General features: G+C 37.7%; 2 protein-coding genes and 1 long non-coding RNA gene across 12 annotated transcripts in view; 1 reads left to right on the forward strand and 2 right to left on the reverse strand.

Annotated features, from left to right (window-relative positions):
- EndoA (SH3 domain containing GRB2 like, endophilin-A) overlaps positions 1 to 17258 on the forward strand; it is a 59156-nt gene extending 41898 nt beyond the window's left edge. For 3 of the 9 annotated variants that reach the window (XM_034977632.2, XM_069504185.1, XM_034977631.2), the window contains 5 exons: positions 2053 to 2153; positions 2669 to 2772; positions 3131 to 3432; positions 10943 to 11067; positions 11721 to 17258. In XM_034977632.2, the coding sequence (XP_034833523.1) occupies positions 2053 to 2153; positions 2669 to 2772; positions 3131 to 3432; positions 10943 to 11067; positions 11721 to 11846 (758 nt within the window). In that variant the 3' untranslated portion in view covers positions 11847 to 17258. Of the gene's footprint in view, positions 1 to 2052; positions 2154 to 2668; positions 2773 to 3130; positions 3433 to 7723; positions 7817 to 10942; positions 11068 to 11720 lie in introns of all 9 variants that reach the window. The other 6 variants (XM_069504184.1, XM_069504186.1, XM_069504187.1 and 3 more) reach the window with 5 other exon arrangements.
- On the reverse strand, positions 2001 to 7816 carry LOC138403494 (uncharacterized). Its single transcript, XR_011237750.1, has 2 exons — positions 7690 to 7816; positions 2001 to 2138 (listed from the first exon to the last, which is right to left on the reverse strand). It is a non-coding gene; the product is annotated as an uncharacterized lncRNA (long non-coding RNA).
- Positions 17259 to 19885: 2627 nt separating the features above from the next.
- LOC117990164 (polyubiquitin-A-like) lies at positions 19886 to 24163 on the reverse strand. 2 transcript variants are annotated; one of them, XM_069504051.1, is made up of 2 exons: positions 23544 to 24163; positions 19886 to 23315 (listed from the first exon to the last, which is right to left on the reverse strand). In XM_069504051.1, exons 1-2 carry the CDS (start codon positions 24161 to 24163, stop codon positions 20054 to 20056), a joined length of 3882 nt encoding a protein of 1293 aa, XP_069360152.1. In that variant the 3' UTR covers positions 19886 to 20053. The 2 variants fall into 2 exon arrangements, with proteins under 2 accessions (XP_069360152.1, XP_034833510.1); XM_034977619.2 differs by having other exon boundaries at positions 19886 to 24163.
- Positions 24164 to 26531: the final 2368 nt, after the last annotated feature.

A 26531-nucleotide genomic window follows, 5' to 3' on the forward strand; every position in this document is an offset into this window, starting at 1 on the left:
TCAATCTTTGCCGTAGAAAAGGTTCTGTTTGAGAATAAATTAATTACCCAATAAAACTCGAACAGTGTCACACCAATTTTATAAAAAAAATAGTTTTTAACAATGAGTTGCGAATGAAATGCAACACCCATACAAGTCGAAAAGGGTGTTAAGAAAGATCTTAAAATGTTAATGTAGTATTTTTAACCGACTTCAAAAAAAGAAGGAGGTTCTCAATTCGTCGGAATCTTTTTTTTATATTCTGTGAATTAATTTAAAAAAATATACATTGTCAATATCTAACCTTTATGCAGCCAAATACTGAAACGTATTTAAGGCTTAAGACCGTTCCAAAACTGATAAATTGAATCCAGAAACCGACTGATAAATTATGAAAACATGTCAAAATATAGACCCTTAAAACTGAAGTACTTAATTATATTGAAGTATTTACTGTATTACGATGATAGGTATTTCGATATTGCCTGAATAGCATGTACCAGCATAATATATTTTGTATTTTGGTTATGCTGATTGCACATTGCAGCTGGGCCGCACCAAATGATTTTTTTTCGATACTGAAAATGTGTGGTTATATTATGACGTTATTCATTGGCGACCCAAAGGCCATGTAATCAGCGAAAGTAAGCGAAGGCTTGGCCGATAGACTTCGAATGCTCGCTCGTTTTCGCTGTTGTAGAATCAGCGAAGGCGAAGGAACTATTAGAGGTTAGAGGGGATCCATTTGTGATAGAAGAGTTTTTAGAAAGTAGATTTTTTGTGTAGGTATATTTAGTGAATTTGTACGTAATGATGAGTGGTTTTTTTGGATGTTCTATCTAATGTTAATCTTAATGATAAAGTTTACACCGATAGTTCACAGGAAGTGATAGAAAACTTCTAAACTTCTGTATTAAAAAAAATTGCTGAGAGTTAGGTTTTTAAAAACATTTTGTTTATATAAATCAATGCGTATTATGCAGCTCACTCGCTATTTTAACTCTATGTGTCAACTGTCATGTCAAAAGTACGATTTTAGTCCTTATTTTAAAGGTGAACCATGCTTTTGACATGAAAGTTGACACATAGAGTTAAAATGGCGAGTGAGATCTCATTTTGTACACACTATATCAAAATATTGACTTTGTGAAAACTCTGTCATAAATCTCTGTGATCTTAGCGATTCCCTCGACTTCGCTGCTCGATTAGTACGCGCTGAAGGTTAATTTCGTAATGTGCGATCAGTTTTAAACTTGAAAATGGGCTTACACATACCAAAGCCTGTAGCCCGCCGGCTTTATATCGTTGCAAAGCTAGCGGCATTCGAATATTCGTATAGGAATTTAAAGCCGCCTCCTTTTAACCAAATAAAACTGGCAGGTCTAAGGATGAGATTGTATAGCGTGCACTTTGACTTTGCTCAGACTTAAAACGAGAAGAACGAGAACGAATTTTCATCTCTATATAAATCTGTCTCGTTTTAACTCTGACTTATGTCTGAGCTTAGTCAAAGTGCGCTCTATAGATCTTAGCGTAAGTTGTTTGCTTAGGATGTCTGTGCAAAGCCGCGTAGAGATCTGTTATGCAGACCAATCGACTCTGAGTACCTAATCTGATTGGTCTGCTAAACTCTGCTCCGCTTATGTGGATAGACATCTTAAGTTGATGTGTAGTTTCGTTAAGCTAAACAATTTCGTCCAATCATAGAATAGTGCTAGATTTGTGTATTTATTTTGAGCTCTAACCTGCGTATGTTAAGTGTCATATGATTTAAATATTAAATATATCCTTGTAGTATTTGTTGAGCAATCGTTATAATAAAGCACGTTTCTTACATGATGTCGCGTTACTTCACTTCGCAACGTTCCTGCGTCGCTTGCCATCGTTTTTGACCCCACTTTATTTTCGCCGTTTGGTCTGTATATTACATTTTATTTTATTTTTCGTTAATTAATTTTTTATTTATTTAAATTTTGTTGGGTTTTTATGTGAATTATGTTTATATTTGTTTGTTTGATTGGTTTTGCTTCGCTTCTGTACTTGCTTTGGTGTATCTCGGTGTGCGTACATCAGGTGCTCATATTCCAGACGACGAGATTCGGCAGGCGGAGGAGAAATTCGCCGAGTCTTTGACGTTGGCTCAAATCGGCATGTTCAATCTGTTGGACAATGATGTAAGTATAAAGTTATCTTATTAATGTCCGCGACTTCGTCCGAGTGGATTTAGGTTTTATAAAATCCCGTTTTGTTTTCCGGGATAAAAAAACATCCTATGTCCATCTCCGGGATGCAAGTTATCTATGTACGTTTGATCAAAATCGGTTTAACAGATGGTTTTTTAAAAATCCCGTGGGAATTTAGATTTTCCAGAATAAAAAGTATATTATGTGCTCTGACGTGCAAGCTATCTCTGCACCTTTCGTCAAAATCGATTAAGTTGATGAGCCGTGAATATATAACAGACAGACACACACTCAGAAGGGCATTTCATATTCTAGCAGTGCGTATTAGGAACGAAAAAGCGAATCGCTTGTTACAAATCCGTGAAATTTTGACTATGTAGGGGTCCAAACCTGTACAGTGCGTCATTGTCACGGTCTGATAGTAAAATACATAGTGGAAGTAAATATTATTATGGATATTTCATCTCATACGACGTATATAAAAAGCGAACATTGTGTGACGCTAGGTAGAGCAAGTGGCGCAGCTCAGCTTTTTCGCGGAAGGGCTACTGGAGTACCACCAGCAGTGCACCGAGATACTGAAAGGACTCGTGTCGACGCTCTTGGAGAAGTATGTCTTATTTATCATTTATCTTATAATATCTATCATAGGTCCTCTTTTCACCATATACATTAATCTTTTATTCAGATTCCCGTCAATGTGTGCCGATCCGTCAAAATATTGCAAACTTCGACACGAGTTTGGTGTCATCATACTTAATTCAGTTTGCACTTAAAAAGCATTACTAAAATCTGGTTTAAAATCAAAATGTCAAAAATACTTTTTAGAGTTAAAAAAAAAAGTAACTGACCAGTTTAAAGGTGAAGATCTTTAAACATTAAATCAGTTTACTAAACAGTAGATTTTGGATCTAATATTAGGTATATTGTTTTTTTTAAGCCTGATTAGTTATTCCTTCATATCCCAGGAAAGAGGAAGCCGTTAACCGCCCTAAGTTGGAGTTCGTCCCGAAGACCCTGGCCGACTTGCACATCGAAGGAATCCACGATCTCAACCATGGTAGGCGCTACGGCTCCTCGCAAAACCTGCCCTCTTCCCGGGCTCGCCTCCCCCCCACCTCCTCCCTGGGCGACCTGCCCACCACTGACCCCCTTAGAGCGTGGGAGTCCCCGAGACACCAACCCACCCCTCGCGAAGCCTCGCGACCGGCCCCCGGCTTCAAACCACACCCCGCTCCTCGGTTAACGAACGGAAGAGACCCTTGGACAGGTGATTTTTATTTATTTTGCTGGTTATTTTTTTGGGTTTTGGCTTTGGATTACTTGAGGGTTTATAAAACTGCCTGTGGATTGAAGTGGAACGGAGTGGAGACGTGATTCTGACCAATCAGATTATTGATAGATGACGTGATAGTTTTATCTCGTCATTTCTCGCTAATCCGATTGGTCGAAGCACGCACGTCCTTTCGCTGCTCTTTTCCGCTCTAATCGATAGGTTGCCTAAATGGTGGAAAAGTTTCGAGCTTTCGGTTTTGGGTATAATATGCTGAAGATTTTAAGCTATATGTGTTTTATTTGTTGGTGACGCGAATAGCAGAATGATTTATTCTTAAAATATCGTAAAGTATTTGATTTTGTATGAAACTGAAAATGTAACTGATAGTGTGTTTCTGTGCAAACTGCAAACAATGTCAAAAAATTACGTTGTTGACATTGAAAAATAAATAAGGCAGCTTGTTTCGTTAGTTTAACTATTAACAATTTCGTGCATTTTCTTTTAACTTGTAAATCTTAGAGTGTAAATTATGATGAGATTGCTTTCATGGTAAGTAATGGTAAAAAAATAACGTATTAACTTTCACGTTGAACTAAAATTCCATAAACAGTTAGGCTTAGATCAATAGAGCGCACTTCGACTATGCTCAGACTTAAGATTGAGTTAAAACAAGACAGATTTATGTGAGAGATATACACCTGCCTCGCTTTAACTCTGTCTTAAGTCTAAGCAAAGTCAGAGTGTGCTCTGTAGATTTCACCCTTGAGTATAGGAATCAAGTAGTCCATAGCCAAAAAATTGTTATATTTATTTTAATTTCCGTACATACATGTTCACAAACCACACGCATTGCACGAAGCACCGCGGGCTTACGGCACCTTTGGTAACGGGTCACTAATATACATGAATATAAATATTTAATTATATAATATTATTATTATATCCATGTTTATATGAAATATTAATAAAAAAAATGTTATATTTATTTAAACAGTTCTTACTTTTTGGATAACAAGTAGGACAAGTTTTCTTACAATTGTCCATTCACACGCCACACACATACATTTAGAATCATACAACCTCAATAAATATCTGCATATAGATTTTGATATAGTGTGATCAGGTATTTAACTTCTGTAAATAGCTTCGAAGTAGGTATATAACTTTTTATATACATGAATAGGAATAGGTATAAAAATACAAAATGCGCAGTTTACTGCAATCACATTTAATTTCTGATTTCTTTGAATTCTTGCTGTTTATTTTTAGCTTTTTTATCAGTGACTGATTACTTACTTCTAAATAAAAGAACTAATTTAGGTAATTAAGATTATAAAATGTTTATATGTTATTGTAAATAACAATTTATTATCTTCTTTAACCTACTTTTAGATTATTAATGTTATGGAAAGGGGTAGCCATAAACCCATAAATACTACCTACAAGGTACCTACAAGTGGATTCTACATTTACACGCATGGAGCTATGTTTAACACTGGTGCTAATTCAGTTGTACGACGTACCTACGTACTGCCGACGTTCAAATTATAACAACCGTAAGTGCTATAGCAGTCCAAATAAAACGTAGATAAGTGCTTTAGCCTAGTGCACATACATTTGTTATGATTTAGACTGCTATATAGCACTAACTACGATTCTTATAATTTGGACGATCTCTGGACGAAGATCTTAAAGTAGATCTATCACTCTCCAATGGGAGCATTGTGAAAAGGATAACCATATTTCAGACTTTCCTTGATTTATTAAAATAAAAAAAACTGTTTTAGAATGTACAAGTAAAGCCCTTTCATATGGTATAGTAATCTTACTTTGAAAGTTGAAAATACCAATATTTCTTCATGAAACCATTATCATTTATTTCTTGTAATGTAACCATAAATTCACGGTTTTTGGAGTTTTTGCTTTACTTGTGCTATAAGATCTACACCTACCAAATTTCATGATTCTAGGTCAACGGGAAGTACCCTATAGGTTTTCTTGACAGACACGACAGACAGACAGACAACGAAGTGATCCTATAAGGGTTCCTTTTTTCCTTTCAACAGAAAAAAAGCCTACCAAAATTGGACCGCCAGAAATAAGGCGTGTTTTTTTTAAAGAATATTAGCCATATTAAGTGACTAATATTCCCCTTTCCTCTCCAATTAAGTGTCAGGCTTGTGCTAGGAGTAGGTACGACAATAGTGCAACGGGCGGGATTTGAACCGTCGACCTTTCGGTTTTCAGTCCACTCCTATACCGGTTGAGCTATTGAGGCACAATAGCTTAATGGTAGCTTAGTTTAGATATATGTGCAACAGAATTAGCTACAATGTATGTGGTGTAATGGGTAAACCCGCGCATAAATGAATGAATCTATGAAGGTCCTATAACCTGCAATTAATATTATAGTCTGTACAAAAATCGGGCGTGGTTAACTTTGTACAGTAACAAACTTTACTTTTCAGATCGGACAGGAGTGTTGCTTCCAATCCTATCCTTATATCCAATCCTTATTCTTCTTATAGATTAAGGTTTTTACAATAAAGTATATGCAAAGATTTTAAAATATGTATATTGATGTATAAAACATTATTAATATATATGTGGGTTAATTAGGGTTCTGTATTGTAACCACAAACCCTTGTATTTTTTGAGAACATCTTTGCATGTACTTTCTCTAAATGTGTTCTTTATTAATTTATTGTTAATGTTATTGGATAGGGACTAGAGTAGGTGTTCTCTATCTAACTGTATCTGTCGTTTCTCTCTGAACGAGTAGACTGTGCCTATTATGAGATATTACACCTCACCAACGTTAATAGAATGCCTTCGAAATATATACCATCAGACTAAAATGTACCTAAAAGTCCATGATTTAAAGTCAAAAATTCAGTACCTACCACTGATTTTAATTTCGCAATATTTCCACTTTGAGCGTTGACCGTAGGTGTATGGATAAACTTGAGCTTTAAAACAAGACAGTTAAGATCTACTAACTAAGAACTATCTTACTTTAATGCTGAAATGTGAAATGTAAAATCTTATACTAAGCCTACAGTTCGGTGTTGTCTCACCTATTTTTAATTGTGTAGGTAGTTGTAAAGGCTTGTCTATATGAGTGGAAGATGCACTATCTATTCATGCACAAGTCTACTCTACCTCCCCTGTGAGTAAATTGCCTAATATAAACGTTGCGTATGTGAGTAGACGTTATCAGCTAAATATTTATTACCATCTGGCATCTGGACAGTACCTATAGTTCATAGTTCAACCTAATTAGATATGAACAGGACTATAATGCTAAATAATGGCTAAGAACACTTTTATAATAATTTTTAACATTTTGTCAATACCGCAGATCATCAGATGTAGAACTTTTTGTCCGTGGGAAAAAAACTTGTACGTGGGGATAATAATTTGTACTGCGGTATACTTAGGTACGTATGTAATGTCAATGTAGTGAGATACCCGATTTACACTGAGTCAAAGTGAGTAGGAAAGTAGCTTAAATAAGGCAACGACAGTGTGTGAAAACTTTTCTGTCATGCCACTGATAATGTAACTCGCGCTGCTTCAATGCCGAATGAGAAAATAATACTGTGTGTTAATACTCAAGCTGTGTGTTCATAAAGTGACTATTGCCTTGGACATTTCATCATACCGGTCTCCGGATATCAAATTTCACTTGACATCGCCATCAAGTCGTAATTGCAACCTAAAAAGACTTCTCTAATTCCAGTCAGGAAAGTACCCACAAGTATTGGCAAGGAAATATAAGATGGCGGCGATCACCTTAGATCGAAAACGGGCAACGTGTCACGGAACTGCACATCCCCTTTCCCAAAAAATTATATCCTGGGAAATTTGTCTATACCATCAGCCGTTTTCATCAACATCGTCAAGCGATAGGTCGCGCTATGTCGCCGAACTTGTCGGGCGAAAATGCGTTAGGTTGCATAACTTGTCCAACTACAAGTGCCTCGTGGTATATTTGGCCCTCTTGAATACACGGCTTCACTTCCTTCATTACTACTGAAACTACTTAAATCAACAGGGATTTTGCGTTTCCTGCTAATTTTACTCACGACTTCGTTATAGTGTCAATATTAAAGTGAGTGAAATTAGCTGGAGGTGCCGAACCGTGCTAATTAGACTTGAATAGAGTAATATTTCGGAAAGTATTTACGGCATGCGGCAGCGCGAGAAGCAGTGGCAGGATAGAGTAGCGAAGTATAAGGTGGTACGTACTGAGTTTGGATGTTTGTCCGTTTGCGTCGCGGAGAGGGAGGCTCGCGCGCGGGTTCGCCGGAGCACAAGCCGCCCTCCAACCTCGAGCTGTTCCCCTCCAGCAACAACACGCAGCGCTCTAACAACGGTAACCCTGTCACTTCGATAACACACATTTATTTTGTATTGCTATTCACACTTTTTTTTCGGCACTAGCAGTTGCGTGCAACTTGGTCCGCATAGAATTTATGTACATTTTAAATCATAAAAATAATTTATTTTCTTACGGTAAAATTTTATTTTATGCACGGTGGCAATAGTTTAATTAAAATTAAAATAACATAAAGGGAGAAATAAGTAATAGCTCTGCAAACTTCTTCTAACTGTTCATGTAACACGGTAGAAATCATTGCAGCCGCTGCGAAGATTAGCCCTGACAAACAGACAGACAGACAAAAATAAATACTGAATAGGGAATTTGGGTTTTGATAACGCTCTAAAAAAATCTATGAGCATAAGAAAAGATATGTATTTATTTCAAAGTCCAAGACATACATTTTTATTGAATTTATTGGAGTAAATTCTATTTCACAAATGTTAGTTACAAAATAAAAACTAAACGTGGACTTCCACATAAAGAGCCATATTCCGGCCAACCTTCAGACGTAAAATAAAAATATACCTATAAGTAAAACCAACCTACCATGCTCTTACAATAAATAACACTGAAACTGGAACTGGCATTGTGCCATAACGGGCTCTGCAGTTTTGCGGTCAAATTTTCACTGACTGGTGAACTACCTAAACTATAAAAGTGGACTGTTTGAATTGTAGAACTTTAATTTAAAAGATTTAAGTTTTTTAATCATAGATTCTGTACTTATACGGCCAAAAGTAATAATGAATCCAATCTGTAATCTGTTGAATAAGCTATTTAGCGACGTTGTTACTTGTTATATTTGTCGAAAATTGTGTTATTTTTTACAAATAACAATGTTCCTCAACGACTTATTGACAGATTATCAGATTTATTTATTGATTTCGGGCGTTTGTCATTAACTTAAGAGCAATGATTGACAGATATTTCGTGCAGATATTATTTATATTCTTCCGTCAATTACTCAGACCAACTCAGACCGATACTAAATTATTGGTCTCAGTTCTATTATAATAGAGAATATCCTTAATATTTTGGGAAAGGTAACTTTTATGTTTGCAAATGTTTGATATTGAATACTGTCATATTATGATACAAACAAAATCAAAATCGGTTGAACGGTTGAGCCGTGAAAAGCTAGCAGACAGACAGACACACTTTCGTATTCATAATATTAGTATGGATTTTGGTTCATCACACAAGGCTCTGTAATAGGGCCATTGTTATTTAATTTGTACACATTATAAAAATGTTTTGCTAGGCTGTTCTTTTCTTTCTTAATAGTATCTCAATACCTTGCTCAATTTACACTCGATTTCAATGCGATCGTAGAAAAAATATCGCCACACGAAACTAGTAGTGTAGTACCTTATAAACACATAGTACCTAGAAGCTTTTTACTTAGCTAAAAGATTATTATGTAAGAAAATATTTCAAGCTAGGGTTTTTTATCCACTCTTAAAAATATTTTACACATCAGAATGAGAAAAAAAAGCATGCTTCACAATAAAGTTGTAAATGACTGTTGATATATTAGTATCTACAATTTGATTAAAAACAACCTACTTAATAATTTTATTTTAGGTATAGACATTTTCATTTAGAAATCAAATTCCTTGTTAATTTTTTATTATTTCATCAAAACCTAAATACGTTAGATAAAATACTTGTGTCTAAACTTCATTTGCATGTTTTTTAAACGTTTACATTTTGATTAATCAAACGTTGTTCAAAATCAGCAGCATGTTTCCGTTTTCTAAGCTTCATTGGGTGCTTTCACAGAAAATCATAGGCGGCCATTATAATACCCATATTATTGATGCTTTAACTCAAATAAACGTGTCTTCATCTTACGAAATCATTGGCTTTTGTCAGTATGTAATATGTAGGTATTGTTGATATAATAATTTGGTCGTCATTTCAAAGCCTCTGTATCTTAGTGATTGTTCGCTTCATTTCATTTTTATGTGATAGTGTTTTATCGTGTTTTGATACGTTGGATTTAACAGTCTGACATCGTAAAAGGAGAAAAGGGGTGAAATCATTCGAAGAATTTCGCATCCTCATCATCACTGGCTTTTAATTCTATTAATCCATCAGTCAATATTTCTGTCGTCTTATTTCTAGAAAAAGTGGTTAACAGTAAAAGTGGTTTTTGAATTATTGCCAAAAAACGTAGGGGTTTTCAATAACTGATCTTTCTAAAAACGTAGAAGCAATGTTTTTACCTACCTATAGTCTGCGACAGGTTGAGATGGCAATTGGGGTATGACGCACCCGTGCCCGCACGTCACCCGCGCTCGCCCGCACCGGGTCAGCGCGGGGGCTGTGTGTATCCATCTCGACCTGTCGCGTACTATAGTTAGTTTCAGTTTAGTGCTATATGTAGAGATTTTATTTGGAAATATCAGTTTTTCTAAATTCCCATGTTTTTTGGCGATAACTCAAAATGCTATGAATCACATTTTGGATGTTACAAAGGCTGTTAAGTCACGTATTTATATTCGTGTTTACTCATATATTATATGTTTGCACGTTTGGTTTAGTATAAAAAATTATTGTTGCGCCTATCTAATCTAAAATCGGGTTTACATTGGGTCATTCGGTCATTAGACTCTGTATCACGATGACTGACTCAGCGCTGGCTTGTCGAGCGGAGTCGGTAATTAATTGATCCAATGTAAATTCGCTTTAGTATGTGTATTTAATCAATTAAAAAGATTTTTTAATAATTCCAATGATTTTCATATTTTTGTTCTTTTAATTATTGCCCAAGAGTGGCCATATACGGATGAATGCTATGTTAGCTATGTAGTAGCACGGGCATCTTGAATCCGTGCGGTGATTGCATAACTAACTATACCTATGCGTCATTGTTACATACGAGACCGCTCAAGCAAGCAGTCGGTTCCGCTCGACTACAGTTGAATTGTTAATTGCCCTAGCACATTACGACGGTCTGTTTACGTTGTTCAACGATCAACTGCTTGGTATGGCCACTCCAAGCAAGGATACTATTAAGTATATTTGTACTTGATAAATGCACATATTATGAGGATTGATAAGCGCGAGTCGAAGCATGCATTACTAATTTCACTACCCAACGTCTTGGTACAGCATCGCCGCTGCCGTCTCCAGTTAAGTCGCCCGCGCGAACGCCGATGGCTCCTGCCGCGAAAGGCCCGTGCTGCACTGCATTATACGACTTTGAGCCGGAGAACCAAGGCGAACTAGGCTTCAAGGTAATATTGGATATAACAAGACGTTACTGTGCAAAAGGACCAACAAGCTTATTTTGCTAAACCAGATTTGGTGGGGTACAAACTGCAGAAGGGCTATGCATCGCCCGCTTTCCCGCTATTATGAACGTAGAAAAAGTATGAGACCAGCAAGCAATATACACCACGCATCACCACATAGACCCGCTAAAACATACTAAACATACAAGGCAAAATAAGCTTGTTGTTCCTTGTGGTTCAAGGTATCTAATGTTAATACCTATCGATTTTACTATATATGTATTTACATAACCGTTGCGTAGCCGATTTTTTTATATAACCTTTGTCATAATATAGTGTATATTTATTGCACTTTACAGTAATCACACTATTGCGTATGGGGAGGTTATACATTACAGTTTCTTAACATACCATCATAACATTTCAACTACACTTAATTATAAATCCAACAATTGACCATCAAAAAGTGTACAATAGCATGAATGAATGAATGAAAATACTTCTATTGTACACCACAAAATAGTACCTACCTACTTTGAATAACTTATTTGACTTTGACTTTCCTAAGTGGAACTAGGATTATGATTATCATTGTCTTAAACCTTTGTCCTTTTATATTGTGTTCCTAACTATTCATACCATATTTTTTCATTCAGGAAAACGACGTGATCACGCTCATCAACAAAGTAGATGACAACTGGTTCGAGGGCTCCGTCAACGGCAAGACAGGCTACTTCCCCATCAGCTACGTGCAGGTTACCGTTCCGCTCCCCAACATGTAAACACTCCCTTTTATGCAACACCGTACTTCGTACTTCATACCTTGGCGGCTCTGTAGCGTTTATTGTTCTATGATCATTGATCTGATCATAGACTAATTTGTTTTTTATTTCGGAGAATGAGGCAAAAGTCTAAGTAATACAGAACGTAATTATTAATACGTGCGTATTTTTATTTTCTTTTAAGAACACTTCTTACAGTCATTAATATTAACAAAATAAAATTATTTTAAGAACACCATAAAAAGTAATGTTCAATCAGTCCTCCTTAATTGTTTTAATTAAAACACACTGTTTTGGAATGAAGGCCTATTGCATCTGTCGATGCATCATAAATCATAATACCAAAGAGTAATTTATATTTAGGAAGCATCCAAAAAATATGTATAGAAAATTATTAGGTAGGTATAATGCTCTCTACAAATATTCGCAAATAGCAATTTTCTTATTTATAACATAATCCACGACGAAATATGTATAAGTGGTTTATGCCCTAGACATTTTCAGTTTGGTTGTAACCTCGTAGCTCTTACGGATGGACCTATTTCGATGGGGTTTTTTTGTAAAAGATCTCGTTACAAAAATTTGATGGAAAAAACTTAAGATCGGTCCATCCATTTATGATCTACGATGCAAAATGTTGGAGCTATTGAAATGAATTGAATATTTGTTAGACACATGATCGGACGAAATGCGGTGTTGCTTTACCTAAATATTGTTACATCATGTCGCAGTATTATATAGACGACTTATTCGAATCTGTAACGGTGTCAAAAGCTCAATGTTGTAGTTATGAAATATTTTACCCCTTTACATGTACCAGATAAAATAAATTAAAATTACCATTAAAACGCCATTTTACAATTTGTTTTATGAGTTATACCGGGTCTTCCATTTCGTTTTAGTACTTTTTGTGACCAATTTTTAACAATCATTCCTGAGAGTCAATAATAAAGAAATATTTTAGTAAATTAGTTGACCAATCGATAGTTGGTTTCGTGAGGAGGGTGTTCTTTTTAGGCCCCAGAGCTCGTAGAAAATTTTGAACTGTGTGATAAAATCTGAAAGTTGGTATGGTGACTCTTGCGAGTCGCCTGACAACGGCAAACTAGACCTGGCAGCAGGCCTGTGGTGGGTTCACGTGAACCCATCGCACTTTTTCTGCCTGATCTAATTTGCCACACTCGGCGAAGAATGGTTCTTTTAGGAAGCGAAATCTTACAAAAGGACCACTTCACAACTATTTTATCAAGCACATTCCCCAAAGTTCCTACGGGCAATTCGCATTTTTTACGTAAGTAGGATTTTAATGTTGCTTTTATTTTTTTATTTTTCCAATTCAATTTTTATTAAGTCTGTGTAAACATCTGATTTGCAAATTATTGTAGACATTGACGGAATTAGTATGACGAATCAATATTTTTCAGGAGGCAAATGTACCTACCTATATTCTATCGTCCACTTGTATAGTATTAAAGAAGGAATCGTTTCATTTTCCTCCTTTAGTGGCTCATGTGTATCTTTTTAAAGATAACGTTCCGTACGGTATATAGTAAGGATGGGAAAGGGAGAGGGAAACTTTTCCACACTTTTCCCGCCCAAATCAGAAATTAACGCACCGTTAACGTTAACCTGTAAAAGCTACATACAGGGATTTCTCTAAAATCGATGCGAATAAAGAAACGCTTCCAAAAGTGAGGTCTTGTCTTGGTCTTGTACTTGTGATGACAGCGAGAGATTAGACGGTTGACAAAAAAGTGTTTATTAATATTTGTGTATTTTTATTTATCTTCATTGTTATTAAAGTAGAATAAAAATTACTTACAATACAGGACTGGTTACTGGTTAGTAGTGTGCGTGTGTTTGTGTGCGTGTGCGTGTATGTTGTTGTGTGTTTGTTTATCCGTGCATCGGTTCTCTTATCACTACATATTGTTAAGCCGTCCGCCGCGCTGGGTTCGTGTTTGTTCGGGCTAATCTCAGAAACTACGGATTTTCATACGATTTTCAGCAATAGAAAGAGGGTCTAAGAAGGTTATATGCTAATATGTGAACATTTTGCTAAAGTAGTTAAATGATTGGATTTGTCATTAGGTAGGTATTCAGTTTTTTCATTTCGGGCGACCCACTTTTAGATTTGTTTCTTTATTGGCATTTGGCACGCTTTGTAAAAAAAAATATGTTTTAATTTTTGCTGTAAATATTTAATTTTTCTGTAATAAGCTGCTGTTAGTCTATCGTTTTATCATTTTACCCTCCAACGAAAGCACGGAGCTTTATTTATTAGTGACGTCATTGAATTAGATATTATATGAGATTAGATTTTATAGTTATATCAGCGGGTAATTATTTATCTTTATCTAAATGGAGAAATGTATACAAGTAAGGTGTGTTATTACACGAAACAATAAGCGAGGGAATAAGAGTTGTTGAATCTTGCCAGATGTTTGTGGCATTTTGATGTTTGATGTATTATTGGCAAGTTATGATTGTATTTGTAAATTAACGAGTTCAGGTGCCACTTTAGAGTATCTAGGTATGCGTTATTGTGGCTAATTCTGTTGTACACAATCTCTAAACTGAAATAAATGGCAGGTTTAAGTCTATTTCTATCCCTTTCATAATGCTCCCTGAGGAAAAGGATGACACTAGATTTAAATGTGTAAATTTAGAGATTTGTGTATATTATTAGAATTATTAGTCACAATATTGCACCATATAATTAAACTAACATAACTTAATATTGTGTAACGATTACGCATCGTCATAGCCGGTATTATCAGGCCTTCCTAGATATTAGGTATATTAATTAAATATAACCCATCGGGTTTCGGGATATGATAACCAGTGCTATAGCCCCAGCCGAAGGGAAGCTTTTTTATTCTGACGCTTCTTGAAACAGGATGAATTGGTATTGGTGCTCTATCAATTAAGTAGGTATATACAATCTCTATACTAAAATGACAAAATAAAATTAATATTATTATTATTATTGGCCATAAACTTTATTATTATTAAATGTAAACTTTACCTTTCACAACCCTTTTTACAATCTTCCCTGCGAAAAGTTTGTAGATTCATTTAGCCTGTCGATTTAGTTTAGAGATTGCGTACAATCAAATTAGCACCACTACCAAGTAGTGCTTACCTTTTTATATAATATTATCGTATGAGAACTTATAGAAATGGGAAATAAATAGATTGAAAACTTACATAATATTGTGCCTGTACTCGTTAATCTATATGTACCACTTAATAAGATTAAGTCATTGTGATAACGTTTAGATATCATGCAGTCAAGTTGGTGCAGCGTCGTCACATCTTTACGTTTACACGTTTTTTACCCGATTTCGTTTATTTTAGTGACTAGTTTTCTCATTAAGTTTAGCATAATATTTTTCTTAGTCATATTTTTAATTAATAAATAAACAATAAAAAATCGATATAACGATATCTGATTAGATATTTACTATGTGGCCTCTAAATAGTGTCGTTAATGTATTTTCATAATAAATGCATGCACTTACGATTACAGAAAATTAATATTTAAATTGTCACATTTCACTTTATCCTATGTGGTGTTGCAGTATATATTTAAAGTATTTTTTCTAATGTCACCATTTTAGTCGTAAATGTACCTACGGACCCCGATATATAACATTTCAGACATACAAAAGACAATACCTAGATCTAATGTTAGATGTATGTAAGTTCATAAATTAATAATTGTTCTATCTTCAAATGTCTCTTAATGTAAGTGTCTTGAGCAATTAATAAATTCATCGTTTTACGAAACGAGAGTGTCACTCATTATACTAGGTCCCTGCGTGTGCACGCACTAAATAGGTGTGCAGGGTCTTCATTATGCATCAGAACTTTAATCAGAATGTACAGAAAACTGACTCTATTATAAATTGACAGGCCTTAAGGTGAAAAACAAACTACTTACAGTGCTTGTGGTGTTTGCAACGCACTCTGACGAGACGATTGATTAAGGAGAGCTCTCCATGACATATATAGGTATCTACGTACCTATACCTACTACTTACACGTTCTTATAAATGTATGACTTCGATGGACTTGCCACGACACAGTAGTTTGTGTGCCCCTTAAAAGTAGCGCCAGCCTTTTTTTAAAAAAACTAAGCACTAGGTAGTTATGTTTATGTATCTACTAATTATAAATCTCGTGATTATATCAACCTAAAGTTGGGATTCACGCTCCAACAGGCTCCGGGCCCGGACCTGGCATGTGCTCACGTGACGTGAATCCATTTTTAATGACAAAATTTAAAATTAAACCGTCCTCTTTCCGCGAGTAAAGGTACGAGTGTCGATTCACACTGACACCGAGTCGAAGCGACTATCTATTATCCATTATCTTAAGTGCACAAGGTAGGTATAAAAGGTGCGTTATGAACGCATTTTTTATACCTACCTTGTGCACTTAATTCTGTGCACAAAATGCCAGTCTCTTTTCGTCGTATTTCCGATACGACGAAAAGAAACTCGCATTTTGTCAACTGTTTTCACGGTAGAAAGTGCATTAAGTACTTAAGTAGGTAAGTTTCTAGATAAGGCATGTCAAATTTTAGATTTTCGCTTCGCTTCGACTGTATCAGTATGCATCGACCCTAAGGGATCTCACTCACTATTGGTCAAAGTCAAAGACCATTGGATCAGAGTTAGCCTAAGTGGACTAAGCAACAAGTGCGTAATAGAATGAAGTTTCATAGAACATGGTCTAACGCGGCCAGTATAGTCTTGGACTTGGACCACTAAAGGCCTACTTTATCCTGTCAGTTTAATAGACACAGCTAAAAGTTTGGTGTAAGTAGGTATAGCAAAATGTGGTCTTAAAGCATAACATACTTAGGTACTTTTCGATCTCTGCTCCAGGAAGTCGAACTTCGTCCTTCTAAAAAAATGCAGTGCCATTCAATTCTTGAAAATTAAGATATCCTATATATTACAGTCACTCATACATGATTGTCTAGCTATAAAACTATAACGAGTGTCGCTTTCGGAACACGGCGAGGCTCGTCTGCCACCGATGTGATAAGGTGCCCATTTTGCTGTAACTAAAAAGGTTCTTATATTCTGTCTAAATTCAAGTTTTTTTACATCTAGATAGAATATTACAACATGGAATGATGCAAGTAGATTCAGTAAGAATGGCACCTGCTTAGAATGTTAACTGTTGAGTGTTGGCGCGAGTCTGTTTCGGTGTGATGTATTTATCGGTAAATGTATTCTTGTTCATGTTACTGTAATTTTAAATAACTATAAATACTACATAACTACTGTATTTGGATAGATAAATTGACAATTTAAAAGATGTGACACATTAATTTGTATTAAATTTTATCCTGAACTTATTGCTCGTTTTGCCTCCTAATAAAATGTTACGATTATATTTTTGAGTTTTATTGCTTTCAGTCAAAAACTGACAAATTCCGTTGTACACAATCTCTAAACTAAACTTAAATGGCATTCTTAATCTATTGCTATCCCTTTCATAATGTTGCATGCGGAATAGATTTAGACCTGTTAATTTGGTTAAGTTTCGAGATTGTGTACAAGAGAATCTGTCCCACTATTCTCCTGTACCTCCTGTCCTTTAGTTAGTATTTTAAGGTCATAGCATACGTAACACGTTTTTTCTCGTGTCAGACGGAACGGGGGTTCTTGACATTGATGCACATAAAAAAGCGACAAAAAAGGTATATGGGACGATGTTGCTATACGTCCTGTCTCGTCTGTATTCTCGTCCTGTATATTTTGACGCTATAATTTTATAAGCAACAATATCAAGAAATTGTCCATTCCATCCGTCACGAAAACAACGCTAGTACCTACATAGTAGGTACATAGGTATGCTTGGTATTTAATCAGATAACTAGGTAATAGGTATAGTAGGTATGCGAGACGACCTCATACGCCGATTGCCATATCGACCTGTCGCGTACTATACCTATAAATAACATTTTGAAAAGATGAAGAAATATGTAAGCAGTAGCTAGGTAGATACGGTTACGCTGTCTTTCCTCATTCTCCAACTGATTGAAGCACGAGAAATAATCTATGTCCATTGTCTTCTACTCCAATCTAAGTTCCTGCCTACCTTCAGGAGGTAGGTACTTATTTAAAAAAGGCCAAGTGCGAGTCAGGCTCGCGCAATGAGGGTTCCGTACTACAGTCGTATTTTTTCGACATTTTGCACGATAATTCAAAAGCTATGATGCATAAAAATAAATAAAAATCTGTTTTAGAATGTACAGGTGAAGACCTTTCATATGATACCCCACTTGATATAGTCACTCACTTCGAAAGTTGAAAATACTAATTATTAGTTCATGACCACAATTTAATTTTTTTTGTGTGATCTAACCCTAAATTAACGGATTTCAGATTTTTCCCCAAATGTCAGCTATAAGATCTAATTTCATGGTTCTAGGTCAACGGGAAGTACCCTGTAGGCTTCTTGACAGATAGACAGACAGACAACAAAATGATCCAATAAGGGTTCCGTTTTTCCTTTTGAGGTACGGAACCCTAAAAACCGACTTCCAAAACCACTACAAAGTAAAAAAAAATTTTTGTTTTTACACATGTAGGTACCTATGTTGATGTCGGGCGAGCTTCACGCTTTGATTTCTAATTTCTTTTATTATGCTCCCCCAGACTTCATACATGTACAAACACACGTGTACCTACCTACACTGTAGAAACAAATTTTTTTTTACTTTGTTGTGGTTTTGGGAGACAGTTTTTTAATTTTTAATTTGATTTTAAGCTTTTTAGAGTAAGTAGTCAGATTGGTACCTAAAATATCAATTCACCAGCAAAATTTTTCAAATCCACGGAGTTCAGTACCTTGCAGCATCAGGACTGAAGAGTTGGAACTTGGAATTTAATACTCGGCATTTACTCGTTACTTGGTACCAACAATATTATAATTCGCTATGAACACTTCCTGAATATTGATAACTTAGGCGGGCAGTAACCCTACAGCATCAGGATTAAGGAGTTGGATCCAGAATTTTTTATGGAACTACCATGGAAACTTCTGCTGAAACTTCGAAAAATTAAATTAAAAAAGACTGGCTGAATTGAAAACCACCTCCTTTTTAGGGTAGGGTTCCGTAGTAAACAAGGAACCCTTATAGTTTCGCCATGTCCGTCCGTCCTCGGTTAATCTCAGAGACTATTAGTGCTAGAAATCTGTAATTTGGCATGGCTATAAATATTAATCACGCCGACAAAGTGTTTGTAAAATATGATGTTTTAAAGTGCTTATTTTTATTTGTCTTCCTCATGCTCCAACTGATTGGAGCATGAGGAAGACAAATAAAAATATAGTTAACTAGACAAATAAAGTTTTTTTGAATGGACTAGGCCAGAAGACATGATCCGTCGTTTCGAGCTAAAGTAGCTGAAGCTGAATGAAAGGACAGACGTCCTTTTTTGATAGACCCTTTTTTTTGGCCTAACCGGGAATCGAACCCGAGACAAAAAATAATGTAGGTACCTATTAGATTTAGTTTTCACCACTAACCAGTGGTTTTCACAGACTGAGACAGCTGCTCGAGAGGTAGGAGTGTAGGACACGGAGGTTGCGGGAGAACGACAGTTGACGTATCAAGAAATTCAGCGTCGGTCACCCTCCTCCCGCAAATCCCACCCTGCTGCCTGACGAGCCATCCCAGTCAAGCGATATAAGTCCCGCAAATTGCTATTTCGCTGGAACCATGTCTCATTAACATTGAAATGACGTTAGCCGAAATAAAAATATGGCATTAGCTAGAAACTTCAGTCTAGTGCTGACGTCACTAAAATGGCGGCCACGCGCATTAGCAATTTGCGGGACTTATACTACCTACCTATCTATAGTGTGATTTTTTTTACATCACATGGCTCCCTTTTTACTACTGAATCAAGGTTACCTACCATCAGCAATAAAACGGGAGAGTATTTTTAAGATAGTTAGGTGTGACGAGTCATTACTGTAAGGATTTAGGTATTTTCAAAATAAAATTTGAATAATGATCAATCTGTTTATTGAAATTAAATTGAAATGCTTACAGAAATGTTTTGAATGTTTTGTTAAACTGGATTACTTAATTTATTATTTGGAATCACAACAATTAAATATTTAGATTAGAAATGTTATCAGCAATTGCAGATATTATGTTGACATGTTACGATAGATTAATTGCCGCCACGAAGACGTAGAACTAAATGCAGAGTTGATTCCTTTTGGATGTTGTAATCAGAGAGGGTGCGCCCATCCTCTAACTGTTTACCAGCGAAAATAAGACGCTGCTGGTCTGGTGGGATTCCCTCTTTGTCCTGGATCTTTGCCTTCACATTCTCAATGGTGTCTGATGCTTCTACTTCAAGAGTGATTGTCTTTCCAGTGAGGGTCTTTACGAAGATCTGCATACCACCACGCAGACGGAGCACAAGATGTAGGGTGGACTCCTTTTGGATATTGTAGTCTGACAAGGTGCGGCCATCTTCCAGCTGCTTGCCAGCAAAGATCAAACGCTGCTGGTCTGGTGGGATTCCCTCTTTGTCCTGGATCTTTGCCTTTACATTCTCAATGGTGTCTGATGCTTCTACTTCCAGAGTGATTGTCTTTCCAGTGAGGGTCTTTACGAAGATCTGCATACCACCACGGAGACGGAGCACAAGATGTAGTGTGGACTCCTTTTGGATATTGTAGTCTGACAGGGTACGGCCATCTTCCAACTGCTTGCCAGCAAAGATTAAACGCTGCTGGTCTGGTGGGATCCCTTCCTTATCTTGGATCTTCGCCTTCACATTTTCTATGGTATCTGATGCTTCGACTTCTAGAGTTATTGTCTTCCCAGTGAGGGTCTTTACAAAGATCTGCATACCACCACGGAGACGGAGCACAAGATGTAGTGTGGACTCCTTTTGGATATTGTAGTCTGACAAGGTGCGGCCATCTTCCAGCTGCTTGCCAGCAAAGATCAAACGCTGCTGGTCTGGTGGGATTCCCTCTTTGTCCTGGATCTTTGCCTTCACATTCTCAATGGTGTCTGATGCTTCTACTTCCAGAGTGATTGTCTTTCCAGTGAGGGTCTTTACGAAGATCTGCATACCACCACGGAGACGGAGCACAAGATGTAGTGTGGACTCCTTTTGGATATTGTAGTCTGACAAGGTGCGGCCATCTTCCAGCTGCTTGCCAGCAAAGATCAAACGCTGCTGGTCTGGTGGGATTCCCTCTTTGTCCTGGATCTTTGCCTTCACATTCTCAATGGTGTCTGATGCTTCTACTTCTAGAGTTATTGTCTTCCCAGTGAGGGTCTTTACAAAGATCTGCATACCACCACGGAGACGGAGCACAAGATGTAGTGTGGACTCCTTTTGGATATTGTAGTCTGACAAGGTGCGGCCATCTTCCAGCTGCTTGCCAGCAAAGATCAAACGCTGCTGGTCTGGTGGGATTCCCTCTTTGTCCTGGATCTTTGCCTTCACATTCTCAATGGTGTCTGATGCTTCTACTTCCAGAGTGATTGTCTTTCCAGTGAGGGTCTTTACGAAGATCTGCATACCACCACGGAGACGGAGCACAAGATGTAGTGTGGATTCCTTTTGGATATTGTAGTCTGACAAGGTGCGGCCATCTTCCAGCTGCTTGCCAGCAAAGATCAAACGCTGCTGGTCTGGTGGGATTCCCTCTTTGTCCTGGATCTTTGCCTTTACATTCTCAATGGTATCTGATGCTTCTACTTCCAGAGTGATTGTCTTTCCAGTGAGGGTCTTTACGAAGATCTGCATACCACCACGGAGACGGAGCACAAGATGTAGTGTGGACTCCTTTTGGATATTGTAGTCTGACAAGGTGCGGCCATCTTCCAGCTGCTTGCCAGCAAAGATCAAACGCTGCTGGTCTGGTGGGATTCCCTCTTTGTCCTGGATCTTTGCCTTCACATTCTCAATGGTGTCTGATGCTTCTACTTCCAGAGTGATTGTCTTTCCAGTAAGGGTCTTGACAAAGATCTGCATACCACCACGCAGACGGAGAACAAGATGCAGAGTAGACTCCTTTTGAATGTTGTAGTCTGACAGGGTACGGCCATCCTCCAACTGCTTGCCGGCAAAGATTAAACGCTGCTGGTCTGGTGGGATCCCTTCCTTATCTTGGATCTTCGCCTTCACATTTTCTATGGTATCTGATGCTTCCACTTCTAGAGTTATTGTCTTCCCAGTGAGGGTCTTTACGAAGATCTGCATACCACCACGGAGACGGAGCACAAGATGTAGTGTGGACTCCTTTTGGATATTGTAGTCTGACAAGGTGCGGCCATCTTCCAGCTGCTTGCCAGCAAAGATCAAACGCTGCTGGTCTGGTGGGATTCCCTCTTTGTCCTGGATCTTTGCCTTCACATTCTCAATGGTGTCTGATGCTTCTACTTCCAGAGTGATTGTCTTTCCAGTGAGGGTCTTTACGAAGATCTGCATACCACCACGGAGACGGAGCACAAGATGTAGTGTGGACTCCTTTTGGATATTGTAGTCTGACAGGGTACGGCCATCTTCCAACTGCTTGCCGGCAAAGATTAAACGCTGCTGGTCTGGTGGGATCCCTTCCTTATCTTGGATCTTCGCCTTAACATTTTCTATGGTATCTGATGCTTCCACTTCTAGAGTTATTGTCTTCCCAGTGAGGGTCTTTACGAAGATCTGCATACCACCACGCAGACGGAGAACAAGATGCAGAGTAGACTCCTTTTGAATGTTGTAGTCTGACAGGGTACGGCCATCCTCCAACTGCTTGCCGGCAAAGATTAAACGCTGTTGGTCTGGTGGGATTCCCTCTTTGTCCTGGATCTTTGCCTTCACATTCTCAATGGTGTCTGATGCTTCTACTTCCAGAGTGATTGTCTTTCCAGTGAGGGTCTTTACGAAGATCTGCATACCACCACGGAGACGGAGCACAAGATGTAGTGTGGACTCCTTTTGGATATTGTAGTCTGACAGGGTACGGCCATCTTCCAACTGCTTGCCGGCAAAGATTAAACGCTGCTGGTCTGGTGGGATCCCTTCCTTATCTTGGATCTTCGCCTTAACATTTTCTATGGTATCTGATGCTTCCACTTCTAGAGTTATTGTCTTCCCAGTGAGGGTCTTTACGAAGATCTGCATACCACCACGGAGACGGAGCACAAGATGTAGTGTGGACTCCTTTTGGATATTGTAGTCTGACAAGGTGCGGCCATCTTCCAGCTGCTTGCCAGCAAAGATCAAACGCTGCTGGTCTGGTGGGATTCCCTCTTTGTCTTGGATCTTTGCCTTCACATTCTCAATGGTGTCTGATGCTTCTACTTCCAGAGTGATTGTCTTTCCAGTGAGGGTCTTGACAAAGATCTGCATACCACCACGCAGACGGAGAACAAGATGCAGAGTAGACTCCTTTTGAATGTTGTAGTCTGACAGGGTACGGCCATCCTCCAACTGCTTGCCGGCAAAGATTAAACGCTGTTGGTCTGGTGGGATTCCCTCTTTGTCCTGGATCTTTGCCTTCACATTCTCAATGGTGTCTGATGCTTCTACTTCCAGAGTGATTGTCTTCCCAGTGAGGGTCTTTACGAAGATCTGCATACCACCACGGAGACGGAGCACAAGATGTAGTGTGGACTCCTTTTGGATATTGTAATCTGACAAGGTGCGGCCATCTTCCAGCTGCTTGCCAGCAAAGATCAAACGCTGCTGGTCTGGTGGGATTCCCTCTTTGTCCTGGATCTTTGCCTTCACATTCTCAATGGTGTCTGATGCTTCTACTTCAAGAGTGATTGTCTTTCCAGTGAGGGTCTTTACGAAGATCTGCATACCACCACGGAGACGGAGCACAAGATGTAGTGTGGACTCCTTTTGGATATTGTAATCTGACAAGGTGCGGCCATCTTCCAGCTGCTTGCCAGCAAAGATCAAACGCTGCTGGTCTGGTGGGATTCCCTCTTTGTCCTGGATCTTTGCCTTCACATTCTCAATGGTGTCTGATGCTTCTACTTCAAGAGTGATTGTCTTTCCAGTGAGGGTCTTTACGAAGATCTGCATACCACCACGGAGACGGAGCACAAGATGTAGTGTGGACTCCTTTTGGATATTGTAGTCTGACAAGGTGCGACCATCTTCCAGCTGCTTGCCAGCAAAGATCAATCGCTGCTGGTCTGGTGGGATTCCCTCTTTGTCTTGGATCTTTGCCTTCACATTTTCGATGGTGTCAGATGGCTCAACTTCCAAAGTGATGGTTTTACCCGTGAGTGTTTTCACGAAAATTTGCATTTTGAAGTCTGTAACAAGAAAGGGACGATTGAGGGCAATGGGCAAAACTATTGATTGCTCTTGATTGATTAATTTTGTTCCGGATGACGAAAGACTACGAAATAGGTCGAAAATCCCGAAGACAAAGAACAAAGAAAGATCTCGATAACGTACAGCTATTTATTGATTTTGTTTTGTTATGTACCGGATCATATAATATTGTAGTCTTTGGAACGATGAACAAAGCTGAGAATTTGAGACAAAGAACAAAAAGATCTCGAAAACAAAATGGCGTCACTATCGAGCTGACACGCAAATTCGACGCAATGCGCAATAAAACAGGAAACTTACCGATTAGACTACGAAACGAAGGATACCGTTTTCTTTCTTCTTAGATTAATATTTCGCACGTTTAAATAGGTATATAATTCTAATTCCTTCTATATTATATTAAAGTGACAAACAAAGGAGTAGAACTCATAAAATTTCACCACACATAAATCGAAATACAAAACACATACAAAAATTCTCGAATTGAAATGACAAAAAATTGTGAGTTGGTTTGTTTTTATAGGGATGGAGACGTCATAAAAAAATATATTAATTGTCTATGATTTTGATCTTTCGCAGTTGGTACCATGTTGGTACCATTCCCTGACCAATTTAGTAGGTCAGTCAGTCAGCTTGGTTTGGGCGTTGGGCCATGGGCTAAGATTGGGTCAATCTATGCCCACATTAAGTTTCTGTTTCTTGTCTTTTGTTATGGTTCTAGTAGCATCAACGATCTTTTAAAGGGTTCTAGTTCATACAGCCGAACTTAGAGTCGCTAATCGTTACTTAAGATTGAGTTAAAACGAGACAGATTTATGTGAGAGATATAGCTCTGTCTTGTTTTAATTAAACTTAAGTAACGATTAAGCGAATCTGATTACGGCAGTTAGCTTTGGCTTAGAATACGTCACAACAAAATCCTTGTGGCGTGAAGCCAAAATCGGAATTAATTGGGCACCGCACACGGTCAAGCATGTTTGTCAAATTTTACGTTTTTTGAAGTTTTGATTGATGAGGTCATCAAACACAAGAGCACAACGGTGCAAATACCATTCAAACATATCTGTCAAACAAGGCGTCACTTTCGACGCAGAATCCAGAAAGGGATATTGCGCTGAGCATAGGCGCTGAGTGATGAGCACCGCGGACAAAGGCTTTCTTGCATTAACTTGAGCAATGTTTAAAAAAAAGAAAAAGGAAACGTTGGGCACGAGAATGGTTAAAACAGCGAAATATATTCACACATGAAAATTTAACGAAAGAAATATGGAGCTAAAATGGAACGTTTATTCGACAAACATAGCCGTTCACCGTCAAGCATGTTTCGACAAACCATTGACAAACAGACCATCTATCAAATTTGCCAAACACGCATAAAATAACACGTAGTTTGTTTGACAACCATGTAGGTAGTTAATTGTTTGACAAACACGTGAAAAACGACCGCAGACGCCTGTTTGTCAAAGTTTACGTGTTTGAAAAACATGCTTGACCATCTGCAGGGCCTCTTAAATGCGCCATCGCTCATCTTCTTCTTTTCATCGTCTGTATTATCTGAACCTCTCAGCTTTTATTAAATAACAAAGGACGGGCACGCGATCTGAACCAATCGCCAACAGAGGTCACCTTGATTGGTCAAGTGAGTGACCTTCAACTATGGTTGGTAGGACTATGGTTGGTACCTAAGTTTAGGCTTAGTTTAGGTAACCGTTAACTGTCAGTGGTTTGTCACTTTTGTCTTTTGTCAGTTTGTCCTTGTCTGCTTGTCTATGTCTTGTCTGTAAATTATCTGTCATTGCCATTATCCTTTATGTTATTAGTCTGTGATTGCCATCACAGACCAATATTGCCATCTTTTATGTGATTGCCATTGGATTATTGGATGTATATTATTATAATAGGTAGGTACTCTTTGAATGGGCGATCGCAGGCGATCGGGCGCACAGAGTACTTTGTAATATATGAAATAGAGACCAAACTTCGAGCCTAAAATTGGAAATGCATCACAAGCGCCCCTAGATTTGAAATTTGGAACTATGGTGATTGAATCTATATCTACGTATATACCTATGTAATACATAGGTATAGGTACTATATACATTTATACGTATAATATAGGTACGTAGGTACTAGGTGCCTATAATTATCCTACTTTCTTATTATTATTCTAGATTTGGGTTACTTGGCTGATTTTTCAATCGTCAAATTTGATTTTGTGAGTTTTAATTGACGATTGAAAAAATCAGCCCTGAATAAAACAAAGTTATTTTTAAAATAATGTAGGTATATTTTCTATACTTAATGAAAACAAAATTGATCATTTTCATCGTAAAATGTT

Source organism: Maniola hyperantus, chromosome 17 (genome assembly GCF_902806685.2).
Source record: "Maniola hyperantus chromosome 17, iAphHyp1.2, whole genome shotgun sequence".
NCBI lineage: Eukaryota > Metazoa > Arthropoda > Insecta > Lepidoptera > Nymphalidae > Maniola > Maniola hyperantus.

What these genes read in the sequence shown, in the direction of transcription:
- LOC117990164 (XM_034977619.2), bottom strand. Translation starts at nt 24,163, where the DNA reads ATGCAAATTTTCGTGAAAACACTCACGGGTAAAACCATCACTTTGGAA.